This window comes from Salmo trutta, chromosome 7 (genome assembly GCF_901001165.1).
Source record: "Salmo trutta chromosome 7, fSalTru1.1, whole genome shotgun sequence".
In the NCBI taxonomy this organism is placed as follows: Eukaryota; Metazoa; Chordata; class Actinopteri; order Salmoniformes; family Salmonidae; genus Salmo; species Salmo trutta.
This window is the reverse complement of record NC_042963.1, coordinates 12,135,046-12,156,602: the sequence shown is the minus strand read 5'-3', so window position 1 is coordinate 12,156,602 and position 21,557 is coordinate 12,135,046. Positions and strand designations below refer to the sequence as shown.

General features: G+C 46.4%; 1 protein-coding gene across 1 annotated transcript in view; it reads right to left on the bottom strand.

Annotated features, from left to right (window-relative positions):
- tmem117 (transmembrane protein 117) overlaps positions 1-21,557 on the bottom strand; it is an 83,966-nt gene that overhangs the window by 30,710 nt on the left and 31,699 nt on the right. The window contains exons 4-5 of the mRNA XM_029758004.1: positions 11,422-11,521; positions 10,144-10,241 (exon numbers count right to left, since the gene is read on the bottom strand). Coding sequence (XP_029613864.1) covers positions 10,144-10,241; positions 11,422-11,521 — 198 coding nt within the window. The remainder of the gene's footprint in view (positions 1-10,143; positions 10,242-11,421; positions 11,522-21,557) is intronic.

The following is a 21,557-nucleotide window of genomic DNA, read 5'->3' as shown; positions in this document are numbered from 1 at the left end:
AAAACGTCGTCGCACATACATAATGTGTTGCTAACGCATTCATTCATGAATGGCGACCTGGTAGCAATGCAACACCAAGATGAGTCCCTCGCCACGTTGATGGCATTCCTGTCGGATCCTGTCAACCACCCAGTGTCCGAACTGGCTTTGGCAGGTTCACACGACTTGCGTTCGCTGTACGCAACTAAACAGCACCTCACACTTGTAGATGACCTATTGGTGTATGTTTCAGAAACCGACACCGCTCGAAGGTGGGTGGTTCCTGAAACACAGAGGGGGATAATGATAGCTCATGCCCACGACGAGCCATGTGGAGGCCATAGGGGGGTCAAGGCTACATGTGAAACATTGCGACAGGTGGCCCACTGGCCTCACATGGAACAAGACGTGGCACGATACGTGAGGGGGTGTCTAGTTTGCTGCCAGTTTCAACCCACCAAGCCTATTCACAGAGCACCCCTGCAACGCAAGGGTGTGTCTTACCCCTGGAGCTCGATCCAGATCGACTGGGTCGGCCCAGTTGCCAGGTCTGCCAGAGGCAACAATTACCTCCTCACAGTGACTTGCGCATTCACAAAGTGGGTGGAGTGCCTGCCGGCGACCAATGACACAGCGGAAACCACTGCCGTTCTTTTGCTAAACCACGTTTTCAGTCGTTTCGGCCTGCCAGGAGAAACCGTGGACAGCGACAGAGGAACCCACTTTTCGGCAGCTGTAATGACCGAACTGTGGAAGCTCCTGGGAGTCAAAGCTAAACTCCACATCGCGTACCACCCTAGGAGCTCGGGGGGGGGGTAGAAAGGAGCAGCCAATCAATTGTCAGAATCTTGAGGAAATATGTGGCAGCCAACCACAAAGATTGGGACCTCAAACTCCCATTGGTACTGATGGCAATCAGAGCCACACGCAACAGGTCTACGGGAATGACACCCTTTGAGATGATGACGGGCCGGCAAATGACCCTTCCACTGCATCTCCTGTACCAACCGGGAGATGTCGCCGCAGCCACCGCCTACACGGCTCATCAATACGTAACCGACTTGCGGAACCATCTCCAGACTACCTTTGCGTACGCTCAAGGACAATTGGAAAGAAGTGCAGAAGGTGACAAGACCTATTACGACAAAAAAGCCTCACACCAGGTGTTCGAGGTCGGAGATAAGGTGTGGTACTACATATACACCAAACCCGCGGGCGTCGCAACAAAGTTCCTGCCCCACTGGACGGGGCCACACGAGATTGTGGTGAAGCTATCACCTGTAGCTTACCAGATCAAAATCAGCAAAGGTCGACAAAACGCCACATTAAAGTGGGTCCACCGGAACCAAATCAAGTTGTACACTCCCCCCATGGGAATAGAAGGGGTGCTAGCCAGCACCGAATAGATAAAAACCCTAGCAAAAAAACAGAGGTACTAAGAAAATTCTTAAGTACCCTCAGCTGATCCCTTCCAGGAGACCAGTACGTTGCACCTAATATCTTTTATTCTCTTCCCAGCTACCAGATATACATCTGTTGTCACTAGTGATATCGTCCTGCGCTGTACTGATTAAAAATAAGAAAAACAGAAAAATAGTTGTCAAAACAATTTTGTTTACGAATACAAACAACTGAAATAATCCAACAATCTCTGATTATGCGTTTCTGTAGGATGGAGTTCCTTTGGATGATCCTGACACTCTGCGCCCTGGTCAAAACCAACCCAGCAGACGTAATCACGAACGGACCCCCTACGGGAATCGTTCTCCGCGGCGATCCAAGACTCCTCATAACTAACTGCAGAGTACACACGCAGAGGGTATATGTCCGCCTAGATGCAGAGAATGTGTACCGCCAACACATTCCACCTGCGGCGCATTTGAGTTGGGCCGGGGCTGACTGGACCAGCCAGGCAATTAAGCACGCCCAGCGAGACACTGCCCATATGTTGGCCCAACTCCAAAAGTTCACAGTAACCCAGTCAGAACTAGCTGAGCCCAGGCGAGAAAAACGATTCGTCGTGGCGCTACTATCGATAGGGGCAGCCGTAGGGTCACTATTTGCCCTAGGTACCACTGCCGTCAACGCAGTCAGTCTAGCCACAGTCAAGAGGAATGTTAGGGAGATTACTGAAGAGATGCCACTTATCCAGCAGCAGATGAAGGCACAGGCCCTTAGGTTGCAACATGTGGGAAAGTCTCTCCAGGAAACTATTCTGGTGGTCAACACACACGCTACTCTCCTGAACAAAACTATCCTGTCTGTAGGAAAGCTAGCAGAGGTCATGAACCATGACTATGCCCATGTCCAATTGGTTCAATTGTTACTGGAGGATTTTCTCCGTGAAGTTAGCTCTTCTATGGACCACTTGGCCATGAATAGAATCCCCTCATATCTAGTGCCCCTCTCAATGGTGCACGACATATTGACCTCAGCTACTTCAACCACACTAAGGCCGTTACAATCACATTTGGCCTATAGTCTGGGGTCGGCCATCCCAATACACGTTGATGTTGATCGTAATGAAGTGGGTTTTCTACTGACGCTGCCGGTTGTTGAACTGGAGAATATCTATAGATTGAAAACGGTTCTCAATGTAGGATTTTGGCGCGACAGTACCCACGTAAAGATTGCCACGCCCCAGTTGTAGCTTACCAGGAAAACAACCCAGATTTCTATCTCACCCCTAACCTGCTAATGTGTACTCTAACCAAAGATGTCCACTACCTTTGTCCTAGCAAACCATTTGTCAGGGATAACACTGAGCGTCTTTGTGGTATTAAAGCTATCACCAGCGAAGAACGCTGTAGAGCCAAACTAACAGCCAGGGATGGGGCCACCACCACACAAGTGGAGGTGGTAGGGAACCGATGGTTGGTCAACACACCGTTCGCGTCCGCCACTATGACTTACGAACGCCATGACTCCATCACCCAATTGAACCTCCCCAACCAGACTGTTTTTGTTACGGTACCAGAGGGGGCGATTATTCACGTAGACGACCTCGCTCTATACCACCTTCCCGACGACCGGATAGACACAGAGATTGAAATGCCGGACGCTTTTGCTAAACGTTCCCTTGAGTTACCACAAGCCATTCAATACCAAATCCAGTACGAGGGACCCATGACTGTCGATCTTAGCGTACTGGATGAGGCACTGTTAGTCGACCCGACTGACTACAGACCAAAAGATTGGTCTGTCGCCCGCTCTTGGACGGTGCCGGACAGTATCCTGACTGTTACCATGATCCTTGGTCTCATTTCCCTTGGCGTGTGCACCTACTACGTACACAGGCGCACACGTGCAATGGAAGACCTAATGAGGTCTTATACTAGGATCACCCGTGGGACGGAAGCGATCCCGATTTTTGGAAAGTTGGCAATGGATCCGGAAACCCTCTTACAGGGCCCAGTCCCAGCCTCCTCTCCCGAACTCGCTAGGTCAGCCCAGTAATGTCCCTAATGTAAGCTTTGGCCTTCAGGGGCCAAGTTTTCCAAGTGCCTTAACTACCCACCTGCAAGTAGGATCACCCTAGACATGACATTAGAGACAATGCCATGATAGAGCTATTTAGCCAAGACCTTGGACATATATAGAACATAGTCCATATTAGATGATTAAGGTGTGGTAGACATATTTTGTATACTTTTATGTTTTTATTCCAATTTTTCGTTTCATTACCTTTGACACTTAGGAAGCCTTAGAGCCAAGACGCCGCTCGTTTGGGGAGGAAATGTAATGATGTATTGCCTGAGTGTTGTGCGTTATTAACGTCTGCCAAGTTACTGCCTAGGTCCACTAACCGGGATAACCGGACGACGGGCCGGAACACAGAGCCACTGCCAGACCTCCTTGATCCATTCTGGTGGTGATCCACAGCTTGCGGAAAGCCTACCAGGGGGAACCACTAAAGGGGGGGGGGCTGCTCTGATGATCCACAGACCAGGACATCCGATGGTCATTCTTATGGTGGGTTGCAACATGCAGAATCATTCCAAGTTGAACCTACCAGAGGGGGACTGTCATGACTGTCCTGATCAGGTCAGGGTACAGGAGACCACCACCCTACAGATTATCTCCCAAACCCCCAACAGAGGAGGAGAGATCTAGGGGTCTGAAGATGTGGGGGTTTTATGACACCTCACGCCCATAATAAAACTTAGGCCACAGAGAAATTCCTTTGTCCTAACAATGGAGAACTGGCCTCAGAACATTAAACATGCAATAAAGGGACTTTGGAACAATGGTTTCCGTCAGCCACAATGGTGGTCATGACGAAAAGTGGAATATTAAAATGTATGTAACTTTTGTATTTGTTTTTAAAGGTTAAGAGATTACGTTATTATGAAAACATTGTACCTTTAAGAGTTTTCCCCGTATGTGCCTGATGTTTATACATTGTACGTTGTGTAGAAAATATCCAAATCAAACAGAATGTTTTGGTAAAGATGAAATGTGAAGTTAGTGTCTAAAATTGGATATTTTCTAGAGCCAAAGCCTTGCCCCCTTTACTTGGTCCGCCCAGAGAATTGCCCTAAAGGCGGTTACACCCACTTCTGACCCGAGGGTATAAGACAGGAGAGTGAAGAATTAACATTGGAGACTATTGACCCCAAGCTGCAGCTAAGGTCTAACAAAGTCGACGAACCCCAAAACGAAACACAAGGTTGAAGACAAAGAAATATTTTTCTACACGAGCTACGGACGAGTAGCTGTGTCTAAGCGGGTGAATTCAAGCCGAACCACCCAGCATCCACTCTCCATTGAATCGTGGTATCGACCCCGTTCGGGCCGAAGCTGTGAGCTCTGAGCTACAGAGCTGTCTGTCCTCAGAAGACCCCTTTCAGATCAAGGGCGAGGGATCAGACCATTTAGCCAAGAAGGACACTGACATCGTGAGGACAACCAGAGAGTTGCGCCGGGGAAGTGCGTCATTTAGAAGCCTAAACGACCCACGCGGAGCTTCCCACCTGAGACCTCCAACACGTAATTACATCATTATATTCTGACCCATAAGAGCGGCAGTTCGGGGCAAGACTAGTTAAATAAGCATGGCTGACAAATGAACCCAAATGTATATTTCTCTCGTGTACTTCCTTTATTTCTCTCTCTTTAAAATCCCCATTTTGGGTAACAAGCGCCATAGTGTGTTGGCCCGTTATACTAAGTCCTAATCAATAGCTAGACTGTGTTTTGTGTATGTGTATTTTTATCATCATTTTAGCTTGCTAGTAAATAAATAATCAACTAAGATTGGTGTGGTAAATTCAGTGGTAAAGGCCGGGTCCGTGCAGATTCCCGGATTATACGACGTTCAGATTATGAGACTGTAGAGGAAATTGATTAATTTAGCGACTGTTGTAATCGATATTCTGATATCCTTTGAGTTAATTTGGGAAATAGAAACTCAATCAAAACAATGTTCCCATGGTGCCCCAGGTTAATGAGTTAATAATTGCTTGATTCATTGCTTAATTCATTTAATCACGTAATTATAAACCGTTAATCATTCGATGAGCAACAGTCGTCACATTAAATAATACAACGTCACGACAGTAATATGAAATCTATATGTAAAACATTTACATTTGACATTTTAGTCATTTAGCAGAGGCTCTTATCCAGAGTGACTTACAGTAAGTGCATTCATCTTAAGATACCTAGGTGAGACAACCACATATCACAGTGAAATATACAGGATACAGGTATTCCATTCGAGCTAAACAATGGACATAGTGTATAGCATTTTGCAAAAAAAATGAAATCATACACATCTAAAATCTATGAATTAAAAATCACTCTGACAATACCACACTGTTTCAACAGTGTTGATGTTTTTACATAACATAAGCTCAAATATCCCTGTCCCTGAAATGACCCTAGTGTCCTCTGTGCTCTTCAATAACCACTAGAGTATTAGGGGCATAGAAAAGGGCATCAAGCTATAATGTTTGACTGGCAGCAACGAACAACATTCCTGTTGACCTGGTGAAGTGACCGTGTGATGTACTACAGACCAGTATCCCTTCTTTCTTTTCTCTCCAAAACTCTTGAACGTGCCGTCCTTGGCCAGCTCTCCTGCTATCTCTCTCAGAATGACCTTCTTGATCCTAATCAGTCAGGTTTCAAGACTGGGCATTCAACTGAGACTGCTCTTCTCTGTGTCACGGAGGCTCTCCGCACTGCTAAAGCTAACTCTCTCTCCTCTGCTCTCATCCTTCTAGACCTATCTGCTGCCTTTGATACTGTGAACCATCAGATCCTCCTCTCCACCCTCTCCGAGCTGGGCATCTCCGGCGCGGCCCACGCTTGGATTGCGTCCTGCCTGACAGGTCGCTCCTACCAGGTGGCGTGGCGAGAATCTGTCTCCGCACCACATGCTCTCACCACTGGTGTCCCCCAGGGCTCTGTTCTAGGCCCTCTCCTATTCTCACTATACACCAAGTCACTTGGCTCGGTCATATCCTCACATGGTCTCTCCTATCATTGCTACGCAGACGACACACAATTAATCTTCTCCTTTCCCCCTTCTGATAACCAGGTGGCGAATCGCATCTCTGCATGTCTGGCAGACATATCAGTGTGGATGACGGCTCACCACCTCAAGCTGAACCTCGGCAAGACGGAGCTGCTCCTCCTCCCAGGGAAGGACTGCCCGTTCCATGATCTCGCCATCACGGTTGACAACTCCCTTGTGTCCTCCTCCCAGAGTGCTAAGAACCTTGGCGTGACCCTGGACAACACCCTGTCGTTCTCCACTAACATCAAGGCGGTGACCCGATCCTGTAGGTTCATGCTCTACAACATTCGCAGAGTACGACCCTGCCTCACACAGGAAGCGGCGCAGGTCCTAGTCCAGGCACTTGTCATCTCCCGTCTGGATTACTGCAACTCGCTGTTGGCTGGGCTCCCTGCCTGTGCCATTAAACCCCTACAACTCATCCAGAACGCCGCAGCCCGTCTGGTGTTCAACCTTCCCAAGTTCTCGCACGTCACCCCGCTCCTCCGCTCTCTCCACTGGCTTCCAGTTGAAGCTCGCATCCGCTACAAGTCCATGGTGCTTGCCTACGGAGCTGTGAGGGGAACGGCACCTCCGTACCTTCAGGCTCTGATCAGGCCCTACACCCAAACAAGGGCACTGCGTTCATCCACCTCTGGCCTGCTCGCCTCCCTACCTCTGAGGAAGCACAGCTCCCGCTCAGCCCAGTCAAAACTGTTCGCTGCTCTGGCACCCCAATGGTGGAACAAGCTCCCTCACGACGCCAGGACAGCGGAGTCAATCACCACCTTCCGGAGACACCTGAAACCCCACCTCTTTAAGGAATACCTGGGATAGGATAAAGTAATCCTTCTACCCCCCCCCCCCCAAAAGATTTAGATGCACTATTGTAAAGTGGTTTTTCCACTGGATATCTTAAGGTGAATGCACCAATTTTTAAGTCGCTCTGGATAAGAGCATCTGCTAAATGACTTAAATGTAATGTAAATGATGTACAGTTGAAGTTGGAAGTTTACATACACCTTAGCCAAATACATTTAAACTCAGTTTTTCACAATTCCTGACATTTAATCCTAGTAAAAATTCCCTGTCATAGGTCAGTTAGGATCACCACTTTATTTTAAGAATGTGAAATGTCAGAATAATAGTAGAGAATGAAAGAAATAAAAGATGAAATAAATCATCACAGCAAGGAGGTTTGTAGGCCTCCTTGCTCACGCAAGCTTTTTCAGTTCTGCCCACAAATTTTCTACAGGAATGAAGTCAGGGCTTTGTGATGGCCACTCCAATACCTTGACTTTGTTGTCCTTAAGCCATTTTGCCACAACTTTGGAAGTTTGCTTGGGGTCATTGTCCATTTGGAAGACCCATTTGCGACCAAGCTTTAACTTCCTGACTGATGTCTTGAGATGTTGCTTCAAAATATCCACATAATTTTCCTCCCTCATGATGCCATCTATTTTGTGAAGTGCACCAGTATCTCCTGCAGCAAAGCACCCCCACAACATGATGCTGCCACCCCCGTGCTTCACGGTTGGGATGGTGCTCTTTGGCTTGCAAGCCTCCCCCTTTTTCCTCCAAACATAACGATGGTCATTATGGCCAAACAGTTCTATTTTTGTTTCATCAGACCAGAGGACATTTCTCCAAAAAGTACGATCTTTGTCCACATGTGCAGTTGCAAACCGTAGTCTGGCTTTTTTATGGCGGTTTTGGAGCAGTGGCTTCTTCCTTGTTGAGCGGCCTTTCAGGTTATGTCCATATAGGACTCGTTTTACTGTGGATATAGATAATTTTGTACCTGTTTCCTCCAGTATCTTCACAAGGTCCTTTGCTGTTGTTCTGGGATTGATTTGCACTTTTCGCACCAAAGAACATTCATCTCTAGGAGACAGAACGCGTCTCCTTCCTGAGCGGTATGACGGCTACGTGGTCCCATGGCGTTTATACTTGCGTACTATTGTTTGTACAGATTAACGTGATACAGTGAGTTATAAGTGAAATAATCTGTCTGTAAATAATTGTTGGAAACATTTCTTGTGTTATGCACAAAGTAGATGTCCTAACCGACTTGCCAAAACTATAGTTTGTTAACAATACATTTTTGAAGTGGTTGAAAAACAAGTTTTAATGATTCCAAACTAAGTGTATGTAAACTTCCGACTTCAACTGTATCTAGGCCATTGATCGCTCCCTTGTGATGAGCATTATTGGACACAGTGTAACAGCGTGATCGGGTCATAGCCCTTGCTCTGGCTCAGTGAGGTAAAGACAAGTGTGTGTGTGTGTGTGTGTGTGTGTGTGTGTGTGTGTGTGTGTGTGTGTGTGTGTGTGTGTGTGTGTGTGTGTGTGTGTGTGTGTGTGTAAAGGCAGGGGTATAGCTGGCCCTGTGACCTTGATATGTACATTGATTTCCTCTGCCTGTTTTTCTAATTAAAGGTGCTGACACTGAGCAGAGGAAGATTAACAGCCCTATTGACTCTGTGTGTAACTGTGTGTAAACCCTAGAGGTTAAGAGCACCCACACACATACGAACCCTAGCACCCACACACACATGAACCCTAGCACCCACACACACACACACGAACCCTAGCACCCACACACACATAAACCCTAGCACCCACATAAACCCTAGCACCCACACACACATTTACCCTAGCACCCACACATGAACCCTAGCACCCACACACACACACATTTACCCTAGCACCCACACACACATTTACCCTAGCACCCACACATGAACCCTAGCACCCACACACACATTTACCCTAGCACCCACACATGAACCCTAGCACCCACACACACACACATTTACCCTAGCACCCACACACACATGAACCCTAGCACCCACACACACACACACGAACCCTAGCACCCACACACACATAAACCCTAGCACCCACATAAACCCTAGCACCCACACACACATTTACCCTAGCACCCACACATGAACCCTAGCACCCACACACACACACATTTACCCTAGCACCCACACACACATTTACCCTAGCACCCACACACACACATGAACCCTAGCACCCACACATGAACCCTAGCACCCACACACACGACCCCTAGCACCCACACACATAAACCCTAGCACCCACACACACACACATGAACCCTAGCACCCACACACACACACGAACCCTAGCACCCACACACATGAACCCTAGCACCCACACATACATGAACCCTAGCACCCACACACACGAACCCTAGCACCCACACACAAACCCTAGCACCCACACACACACACAAACCCTAGCACCCACACACACACATAAACCCTAGCACCCACACACAAACACACACAAACCCTAGCACCCACACACAAACACACACAAACCCTAGCACCCACACACACATGAACCCTAGCACCCACACATGAACCCTAGCACCCACATGAACCCTAGCACCCACATGAACCCTAGCACCCACATGAACCCTAGCACCCACACACACATGAACCCTAGCATACACACACACACACACACACACACACATGAACCCTAGCATACACACACACACACACACACACACACACACACACACACACACACGAACCCTAGCATACACACAGGTGATAAACACACACACACACAGATTGTGCTCAGAGGCAGCATATTGTATGCATTAGACTGGAGACAGAACCTACCAGAAGAGGATTATCCTGTGGTTGCCTTGTTTCCAGAACCGTCTGGCAGCTTTGCCCCAGTCTGGGTAATGCTGGTCCTGGAGCATCATGTCAGTGACCTGGGAAAGACCCATAAATGAACATGCTGTGGGTTGCCAGTACAGCACCAATATTAAGACTAAACTCAAACTGAGATGGCATTTTCAGTAATCCTGAATTTTTGGATTGATCTCTGAACGAAGCTTAAATATTAAAATCACAGAATTCTGACACTCGTAGACAAGGAATGGAATGAGATTGTGTTATTTCATTCTGAATACAGTGTCAAAATAGATGGTTAGAATTTGCCATTATGCATATGGAATGCTGCAATGGAATGGCATAATCAATTCAAATGGCATTGCATTGTTTATATTGCTATTCTATACAGTCAATCATTAAAAAGTCATCTAAGTTTATTTTCCTTGATCAAAGACAATTTACATTTTAGAGGATTGTATGCACAACTACGCAAATCCAGACTTTCGGAGAAGGTACTTCATTGAGGCGAGGGTACATTTTGAATAGGCCACATCTCCTTCTATCAGATAAAGTGGAGAAGGATTCGGTTGAGAAAAATCAGGTAAATCTTTCTGGCATGAGCAGTGTTGCAAAAACAGCCATTTCCTGCTCACTCATCTAGCGATGACACATTCTGAAATAACTGTTCTGTCGAGGAGAAGGAGACACACAGAGGTCGTCTTGAAAGTGCCTCGTTGAATTAATCGAATGTAAAAACCCAGAGAGTAATGTCTGGATTCAGCAGTTTGCCTTGCCCGTCCTTGCTCTAACTCCCTCTTCCCCTTCTATATCCCCTCTCTCTTCCCTCCCCCTCCCCCTCTCTCTTCCCTCTATCCCTCTCCTCCATATCTCCTCCCTCTCTCCGCAGTGTGTACAGTGGAATACTAATGGAAACTCTGAGGAAGCTTGTCAAGTTTTCTCCCCGTGGGTGTTGTGTCAAACTCCTTTCTCTTCCTCCACAGGCAGTCCTATCCCAGATCCCAGCGGAGCTCCATCCTCTCTTTATGTTGACAAATGAACAGGGATGGGCTGGTGTTGAGGCACCCCTCACTGTCTCTCCTCTGCTCTACTCCTCGCTGTGCCGCTATGTCTCTCTGTGTTTCCTGTGACCTCGCACTGTCTCTGTTCAGTTCCTGGTGCTAAGGGTATAAAGACACATCCCACTATCTCTGTGCTTATATTCTAGTTGCTGCTAATCAGTGTTGGGCTCCTACAGGCTACTGCAGCTTGTTCTCTCACCATCCACGCAGTCACAAAGTCCCCCATCCACGTCCCCACTGCTGCAATCTTCATGAAGCTCTCGTTCCTGATACCCATGTACTCTGTCACCATGTGAGGCCTAGAAAGAGATATATATATATATAGAGAGAGGGGGGGGGGAAGAGAGAGCGAGATAGAGACAGGAGCAGAAAGGTAAAGGAGAGGAAAAGAGAGAGGTAGAGGAGGGAGAGAGGAAATGGAGGAGAGTCAACAGAAAATAGGAGAAACAGAAAATGGGCACTGTTGCTGCTAAGTGTCATGATGCTAACTGTCAGATCCCATCCATATCAAGCTGGCCCTGAGAAAACAGTGTGTGGCAGTCAGCTCTACCTTCAAGGGGCCCTCAGGGTTGTAAACAATTTACACTGAACTGCTGTGAAATTTATTCAGCAATACCATTCATTTGGCCCTAATCTACCTCCCTAATTTTTATGAATTTTCTTTCCATTTTGCAAATTCGTACCAGTGTCTAGGTGAATTTAAATCAGCATTATCCAAAAGCATGAGACGACACCGTTACTTGGCGACCGGCACCATCCCTGATACACAGGGCGTGGAGGAAGCCATTTAAGGTATACGGTTGGTCTTTGGTGCAGGGAAAAAGATGGCATGCATTCGCTAGAGTCCTAGTTATCCATCCTCTATCTCCTCTTGTCGGTAAAGACGGGATGGGAGGCTTTTGTTCAGGGACTTCAGTCATCTTCCACTGGGAGAAACTGGGTCACAAGCCTTGTCTATGCAACTATCTACCCACCGCTACTGTAAAAGAGGAGAAGAAAAGGGGGATGAGGGAGGGTGTTTGATCTCCTGGTAGCGTCTTAGAGGCTTTGGATCAGATGAGCCTCCTCCCTCTAGTCCCCCAACCCCCCTCAGGTCACTGCCTCATGAATAGAATAGACGGGCTAGCATGAATATGGCTCTGTCGGTTTTCCAGCGGGTTGTTTCTGAAGTCAATAGCTCCAATCACCCTTGTTTGGCTCCGTGGCTGTTTTCCAACCTGCCACGCAGTACCCATGAAATATTTCTTAGGCTATGTGGACAGAGGCATCTGGAAAATGACAATCACACCTGTTTTACTTTCCTGTGCATTTATTAAACATGTTATCAGTGTTTACAGTGACTGTACATAGACATTGGCTTTGTGAATGAAAATACAACGGGCCACACTTAACCAACTCTTCAAACCGGTATAGGATTATCCCATTATATCCTATTAGGCAGAGCTTAGGCAGGTTTAAATGAAAGCTAATAGGCATTCATTTCCAATTAATCATAATTTCTCCACCCTTTTCTCACCCATTCACTCACAATTCACTCACAATTCCCCTTATTAACAAAACCACTAAACCCAAATGGCGCTTGTTTTCTTCTGCTGTTTTCTTGTTCTTTGAAGTCATGAAAACGAGCTAGTTTTGAAAAATACTGTTAGGCAGCTGTATAAAATATGATAGGTTGTGGTATCATTTCTTCCTAGCCATAACTTTGTCACACTTTTCATAATGCGTATGCTCTGTGTAGTTTGGGCGGGTGTCTTCCGAAGTTAAATAAGATGACAGAGTAAAAATGCTACTGTCCTGTTTCAAGTGTCTCCTATAATCTATTACAAACCACTGACCCCAAATAGCACCTGTTTTCTTGCCCCTGTATAGATCATCTCTGTCTCTGTAGTCATGAACACAGACAGTTTGTTTAAAAAAAATACAGTTAAGCAGATGTATTAAGGGTATAAAATAAATCATATGGCATCAATAATCTATTCATTAGGCCTCTGTGACAGGGCTTCATTAATGGAAATGTGGGGAGCATGGGTGACTTATCACCTTGCTTCGCCCGGGAAAAAAAAAAAAAAAATTGATTCGAATGGGAATTTATACCTGGATTAAGTTAGTTAGATGCTCAGCAGCTTGTCCCCGGTCCAGTTGCCTAGGAGATCCCACGGGGAGTTGTTTACCTGCCGCAAAATTATAATCGATTGGCCTGGAAACGCTGTCTAGTCCCAGTTTAGCCTTAAAAGGGCCATTGCAGCCGTTTTTATCTCGATATCAAATCATTTCCGGGCAACAATTAACGACCTTAATATGTTTTCAATTAAAATAGCCAAAAAGAAACAAAAATAGCTTCTTAGCAAAAAGCAATTTCTCAAGCAAGAATTTTAGGACTGTCTGAAAACCAAACATTTGCTGTTAGGCTATTGGCAGAGAGGTTTGTAACTCTCTTTCTTATTGGTCTAATAACTAGTTGTCACAACATCGACGGAAGGTGGCGCCCCTCCTCGCCCGGGCGGCGCTCGGAGGTCGTCGTCGCTGGCCTACTAGCTGCCACCGATCCTCTGTTTATTTTCTGTTGGTCAGGTCTAGTTTAGGTTTGCACCTGTTTAGTATTAGTTCATTAGTGGGGGGGGTTATTTAGTCTTTCTGTGTAGGATTGTTTTTGTGCGTGATTATTTTCGTCAGGTTGTACGTCTGGGGAACAGGTGTTTTTTCCCTCTGCCTGTGGGTTTCGTGGCAGTGTGTTTTGGGCTGCGTCCCTACACTATGTTCGGGCTGTTTATGGGCATTTGTTTTACTGTGCCCTGCCCTACCTGTTTTTGGCAAGTGTGGATTATTTATTAAACGTGTGTTCACGGACTTGTGTCTCCTGCGCCTGACTTCAATCCTCCTGCTTCCTTGAGCATTCTGACACTAGTTTACCACATGGTGATGTCACCAGGCAAGCCAAAACTCCATCCCACCAAAACAGGCTGAAATTTCAGGCAGTCTTTTCAAACTGCTCTTACACTAAAAGGCATTATCAGCATTTTCACAGTATTTTTCCAACCTCATTGTGTGGAAATATATATACAGTATTCACACCCATTGACCTTTTCCAAATTTTGTTGTGTTCCATCCCTAATTTAAAATGGATTAACACTCCACCTCTCTCCACCTCCTCCTCCTGCGTTATCTAATTGGTCAAACCTTGCACCTCTTCTGCCAGGCAGCAATGTTTAAAAAAAGAAATTTGGTAAGCAAAAGAGCACAAAGGAAGAGTTTTGGGAATCTTCTCTCAGCGTGATTAAAGGCAGCACTTTCTGACTTATTCATGCGCGCTGAAAATTTGAAGGCCTGCAAGCCAGATTACCTAATGAGAGGGTTCACGGCAGAGGTGGAACATCAGTACACTAGCTGCCGTACCCCCCTTCCCTGACATACATGTAAATATTGTACTGTACATTTGTTGAGTGCCTGTAATTATTCTATTCTATTAAGCTTAATTTGTTTTCTTCTTATTGTTGTCACATTCGAGGGGGAACCTGCAAGTAAGCATTTCATTGTACTGTGTACACCGTAAACTTGAATTGACTAGACTTGACTAATCAGATCCGAAATGGCTCCCTCCTGGTAGAGCATCAGTACTGTAGCTACCATGAATAATCAGATCCAAAATGGCTCCACGTGAAACATTAGCACAGTAGTTCCATGAATACTCTGATCCAAAATGGCTCCTCGTGGAATATCAGTACAGTAGTTCCATGAATAATCTGATCCAAAATGGCTTCTATGGCTCAAAGCAGTGCACCAGTTACGTCTCAATCTACCCTCTCTATCGAACCCAATTGAGTTTCTAAGACATCACTGTAATAGCTTGTACTCCACTGAGTCATCAAATATCGCCTGGCCTTTCCTTTCTCTTCCCTGCTCCTTCTATCCACTAGTTTCCGAGCTTGTTTCTTCTGCTTGTGTTCTAAATCTCATGGCTAGTGACCCTTTAGGAAGCTGGCAGGTGTGTAGCCTCTGAAATCCTTGGGGGTGTCTAGCCTTCTCCAGTACACAGATATGGCATTGAATCCTCTGTCATCCACATTGAGATGTTTTCTTGTGTCCTCTGTGTGTACAGTACATAAGAGCACACAGTACACATCGTTGGGGACTGGAGAATGGTAAACAGAATGGTAAACAGAAGAACATAAAGCTGTCATGTATGGCCTCTCTCCTATCACTAAATCCAACAAAAATCCATCAACCTGTTTTTTTAGTCAGAGCGACATGAGCCCACATATTGTATTAAACTTCCTCCAGATAGAGTTCTTTAGTCTCTTATCCTTCCACTGGCTCATACAGTGGGAGTGAATTACCAGCAGGCACTTTGCAGGCCACCACCAGTATCTGTCCACTGTATCAGTTTTCCATTACACTAGTCCTAAATTAAGTCTGCTAGTCCCAGAAGCAATACATCCACTTGACTTGGCCTTTACATGGTTAGAAGTGATAAAACACACACACACACACACATGCATGCACACACAAACAAACACACACGTACACATGCACGCATGCACACGCATACACACAAAATCAACTGTGAAAGATTTTATGAAAAATGATTGCTTGTCGATGCATTAAAATGTTTCAAATGTTGATTAAAAGTTTCAAGTTGTTTGATGTCCCTCAAGGGAATATTGGTTCTACACTGTGTGTGGAATTTAGACATTTCAGTGCAAGTTTTTTTAAATAATATTTTATGGAAAATTGTCAAAGAATTTATGGCACAGTCCTTGCAAAACTGCACAGACACAAACTGACACTGTGTTAGGCGTTTTCCCATTTGCAATTCCCAATGGACGTCCTGACACAGTTGTCAAGGTTACTGCGTTGTTCTGTTGACAGTAGCTGTCTGTATGTCTCAGAATGAGGATGACCTGTTAGAAGCCAACTCCCAGTGAGGCCCATCCCTCTGTCCCAGATAACAGCAGGAGAAGCTGAGCTGATAATGCTGAGGTAATGCCAGAACTGTCTGTCTCTGTGGTAGAATCTGTAACCTCTTTCAAATCAAATCAAATTTTATTTGGTCACATGCGCCGAATACAACAGGTGTAAACCTTACCGTGAAATGCTTACTTACAAGCCCTTAAGTCCTTAACCAACAATGCAGTTTTAAGACAAATAGGAGTTAAGAAAATGTTTTATACAGGAGGTGCCGGTACAGAGTGAATGTGCGGGGGCACAGGTTAGTTGAGGTAATTGAGGTAATATGTACATGTAGGTAGGGGTAAAGTAGGTAGCCTAACGTTTAGAGCATTGGGCCAGTAACCGAAAGGTTGCTAAATCAAATCCCCGAGTCGACAAGGTAAAAATCTGTTGTTCTGCTCCTGAACAAGGCAGTTAACCCACTGTTCCTAGGATGTCATTGTAAATAAGAATTTGCTCTTAACTGACTTGCCTAGTTTTATATATATATATATTTTTTTTTTTAAATGACTATGCATAGATAATAAACAGCGAGTAGCAGCAGCATAGAAATGGGGGGTCAATGCAAATAAAAAAGCTGTTTTATAGGTACATGTGAGAAAGAGAGAAAGAAAGAGTAATAGTGAGAGTTTGTGCGTTTTATTTACCACAACAACATGAGCAGCAGTTCATGGTGCACACTTAGCATTGAGGTCTCTCCACCCCCTGCTCATGGTCATGTTTGCTCTGTCACGCCGCCAGTACTCCGGGAATCTCTCCCATCTCTCTCAGTGCGATCAACAGGAGGGAACATAAATACCATAACATGCCATTTATTCTGCCTTTTAAATAAGTCTCTGGCATTACGCCCGCTCAGCTAGACAGACAGACAGACAGACAGACAGACAATCAGACAGGGACTTGCACAGAGGAACACAGAATGATGGTGGTAAACAGAGACAAGGCTCTTATGTGTTGCTATAACCCTGCTCAGTCAAGTGGGTGGCTGCAGTCATCTGCCTCTAGTCCCTTCATCCCCCTCTAAAGGGTGAGGAGAAAAAGAGCCACGCAGCCAGCCCCCCCCCCCTTCCGTCCCATGCAGTGGTGTCGCCTGGCTCCAGCAGAGTCCCCGCTCATCCACATTAGACATGATTAATGTGAGAGGAGCCACACACTGGGCTGTCTTAATGCAATAACACTGCCTAATTAGGGTCTGCTTTCTGCCGGTAATGGTGGCATAAGATGTCAGAATGGGATTGGGCTGCGAGACCGCGAGTGAAGGGCATCAAACTCCCTGGGCGATCGCACTGCTCTGCTTTCATGAAACAGCTCCCTAATCTGAAAGTTATATTAAAAAAGGTAACGCTTAATTTCAAGGGGTCGTTATTACAGTGCAATTACATATGTAATTACACTAACAGGTATTGTGTTTAACTGTAATCATTCATAGTTACACTGTAACAACATGTAACTGGTGGTAATTGCAGTCCGTAATTATAGGGGTGTAACAACGACTGCTTGTTACCGTGCTTGCTGTTTAAAAGTCTCCGACAGCATCCCAATGGACCATATTTCAGCCTGCACAAACCACATGATACGTTTTAGTCAATTGAAAACCAACCACCTCATTGACATAACTCTGCAGACACATCCCATGTGATGGATGAGCCGTTCTAGACACGAGCAAATTGTGAAGGTGTTTGGTGCAAGTCAAATAAGGTCAATCTGGTTAGTCTACAGCCCTTCAGCGACTCAAAACGTTTTTTATAGTACTCGTTATGGATTTATGAAACGAGGCAACTAATTACAATATAACGTTATATATTTTGTATTGGTAAAGATGGATGGAGACAAAGGCAGGTACGCTTACTGGAGTCCCTACAGAGGAGGCCGCTGACAGCTCTGATAAGGTCAGGCTCATAGCAGATCAGGATGTTGAGGAAGAGGACCATGAAGGCATTGGTTGATTTGCATAGGCCTAATATACACTGAGTGTACAAAACATTAGGCTCTTTCCTAATATTGAGTTGCACAGCCTCGAACGTTGTGGCATGGCCTCTAACAAGGTGTCGAAAGTGTTCCACAGGGATGCTGGTCCATGTTGACTTCAATGCTTCCCACAGTTGTGTCAAGTTGGCTGGATGTCCTTTGGGTGGTTGACCATTCTTGATACACAAGGGAAACTGTTGAGCATGAAAGGTCAGGCTCAACCTGACCTTTCACTCTGCCCCTACTCGGATGCCCCTACTCGGATGGTATTGCGCCGTCCCAACCTTCGCGCTCTCTCTCCCGCTACTCTCTCCTCTTCCATCCTATCATCTCTTCCTTCTGCTCAAACCTTCTCCAACCTATATCCTGATTCTGCCTCCTCAACCCTCCTCTCCTCCCTTTCTGCATCCTTTGATTTTCTCTGTCCCCTATCCTCCAGGCCGGCTCGGTCCTCCCCTCCTGCTCCGTGGCTCGACGACTCACTGCAAGCTCACAGAACAGGGCTCCGGGCAGCCGAGCGGAAATGGAGGAAAACTCGCCTCCCTGCGGACCTGGCATCCTTTCACTCCCTCCTCTCTACATTCTCCTCTTCTGTCTCTGCTGCTAAAGCCACTTTCTACCACTCTAAATTCCAAGCATCTGCCTCTAACCCTAGGAAGCTCTTTGCTACCTTCTCCTCCCTCCTGAATCCTCCTCCCCCTCCCCCCCCTCCTCCCTCTCTGCGGATGACTTCGTCAACCATTTTGAAAAGAAGGTTGACAATATCCGATCCTCGTTTGCTAAGTCAAACGACACCGCTGGTCCTGCTCACACTGCCCTACCCTGTGCTTTGACCTCTTTCTCCCCTCTCTCTCCAGATGAAATCTCGCGTCTTGTGACGGCCGGCCGCCCAACAACCTGCCCACTTGACCCTATCCCCTCCTCTCTTCTCCAGACCATTTCCGGAGACCTTCTCCCCTACCTCACCTCGCTCATCAACTCATCCTTGACCGCTGGCTACGTCCCTTCCGTCTTCAAGAGAGCGAGAGTTGCACCCCTTCTGAAAAAACCTACACTCGATCCCTCCGATGTCAACAACTACAGACCAGTATCCCTTCTTTCTTTTCTCTCCAAAACTCTTGAACGTGCCGTCCTTGGCCAGCTCTCCTGCTATCTCTCTCAGAATGACCTTCTTGATCCTAATCAGTCAGGTTTCAAGACTGGGCATTCAACTGAGACTGCTCTTCTCTGTGTCACGGAGGCTCTCCGCACTGCTAAAGCTAACTCTCTCTCCTCTCATCCTTCTAGACCTATCTGCTGCCTTTGATACTGTGAACCATCAGATCCTCCTCTCCACCCTCTCCGAGTTGGGCATCTCCGGCGCGGCCCACGCTTGGATTGCGTCCTACCTGACAGGTCGCTCCTACCAGGTGGCGTGGCGAGAATCTGTCTCCGCACCACGCGCTCTCACCACTGGTGTCCCCCAGGGCTCTGTTCTAGGCCCTCTCCTATTCTCGCTATACACCAAGTCACTTGGCTCTGTCATATCCTCACATGGTCTCTCCTATCATTGCTATGCAGACGACACACAATTAATCTTCTCCTTTCCCCCTTCTGATAACCAGGCGGCGAATCGCATCTCTGCATGTCTGGCAGACATATCAGTGTGGATGACGGATCACTACCTCAAGCTGAACCTCGGCAACTCGCTGTTGGCTGGGCTCCCTGCCTGTTCCATTAAACCCCTACAACTCATCCAGAACGCCGCAGCCCGTCTGGTGTTCAACCTTCCCAAGTTCTCTCACGTCACCCCGCTCCTCCGCTCTCTCCACTGGCTTCCAGTTGAAGCTCGCATCCGCTACAAGACCATGGTGCTTGCCTACGGAGCTGTGAGGGGAACGGCACCTCCGTACCTTCAGGCTCTGCTCAGGCCCTACACCCAAACAAGGGCACTGCGTTCATCCACCTCTGGCCTGCTCGCCTCCCTACCTCTGAGGAAGCACAGTTCCCGCTCAGCCCAGTCAAAACTGTTCTCTGCTCTGGCACCCCAATGGTGGAACAAGCTCCCTGACGACGCCAGGACAGCGGAGTCAATCACCACCTTCCGGAGACACCTGAAACCCCACCTCTTTAAGGAATACCTGGGATAGGATAAAGTAATCCTTCTAACCCCCCCCCCCCCCCCCCCCCCCCTTAAAAGATTTAGATGCACTATTGTAAAGTGGTTGTTCCACTGGATATCATAAGGTGAATGCACCAATTTGTAAGTCGCTCTGGATAAGAGCGTCTGCTAAATGACTTAAATGTAATGTAAATGTAAAAACCCTGGCACCTACTAACATACCCTGTTCAAAAGCACTTAAATCTTATGACTTGCCCATAATGGCATACATACACAATTCATGTCTCAATTGTCTCATGGCTTAAAAGTCTCCTCCCCTTCATCTACACTGATTGAAGTGGATTTAAGTGACATCAAAAGGGATCATAGCTTTCACCTGGTCAGTCTATGTCATGGAAAGAGCAGGTGTTCTTAATGTTTTGTAGGTCTATGTTTTTTTAAATTCTCTCTCAATTCAATTCATGGGCTTTACTGGCATGGGAAACATATGTTAACATTGCCAAAGCAAGTGAAGTAGACAAAAAACAAGAGTGAAATCTCTCATTCACTCTCTCTCTCACTCTCTCACTCTCTCACTCTCTCACTCAGCTGACAGGGAAGCTGGGTCATATGAGGAAGGCATCCCACGAGCAGAAGGGTGAGTATGTCCAAAAACATGATGCAAATATTAAAGATTACAACCTAGTTAGGAATTTTCATGCGAGACAGGAGTCAGGATTGTGGGTTTCAATGGGATTGGGTCTTGATAGGAAAATAGCCTAGGCTCTAAGACAGGAGAAGATATAATTTTCCCTCATGCCTCTGAATTGTCAGCAGATTTTAATGTCTGTGAATTGTGCATAGGCCTATCAAATTTGTGACTGTCTAAAGAGTCACAATGACAGCTCAAAGAGGCACACATTCTTTTAAACTATAGGCCTACTGTAGGGTGTCCTGTAAATTTTTTCGGGAAATGTGAAGAGTGTTCCCGCGACAGTTCCAGGATCCTAGTTACCCATGTTAATCCCTCGTCTGGACAGCTCTAAATCCTGGTCCTGGTTACCCATGTTAATCCCTAGTCTGGACAGCTCTAAATCCTGATCCTGGTTACCCATGTTAATCCCTAGTCTGGACAGCTCTAAATCCTGGTCCTGGTTACCCATGTTAATCCCTAGTCTGGACAGCTCTAAATCCTGATCCTGGTTACCCATGTTAAATCCTTAGTCTGGACAGCTCTAAATCCTGGTCCTGGTTACCCATGTTAATCCCTAGTCTGGACAGCTCTAAATCCTGGTCCTGGTTACCCATGTTAATCCCTAGTCTGGACAGCTCTAAATCCT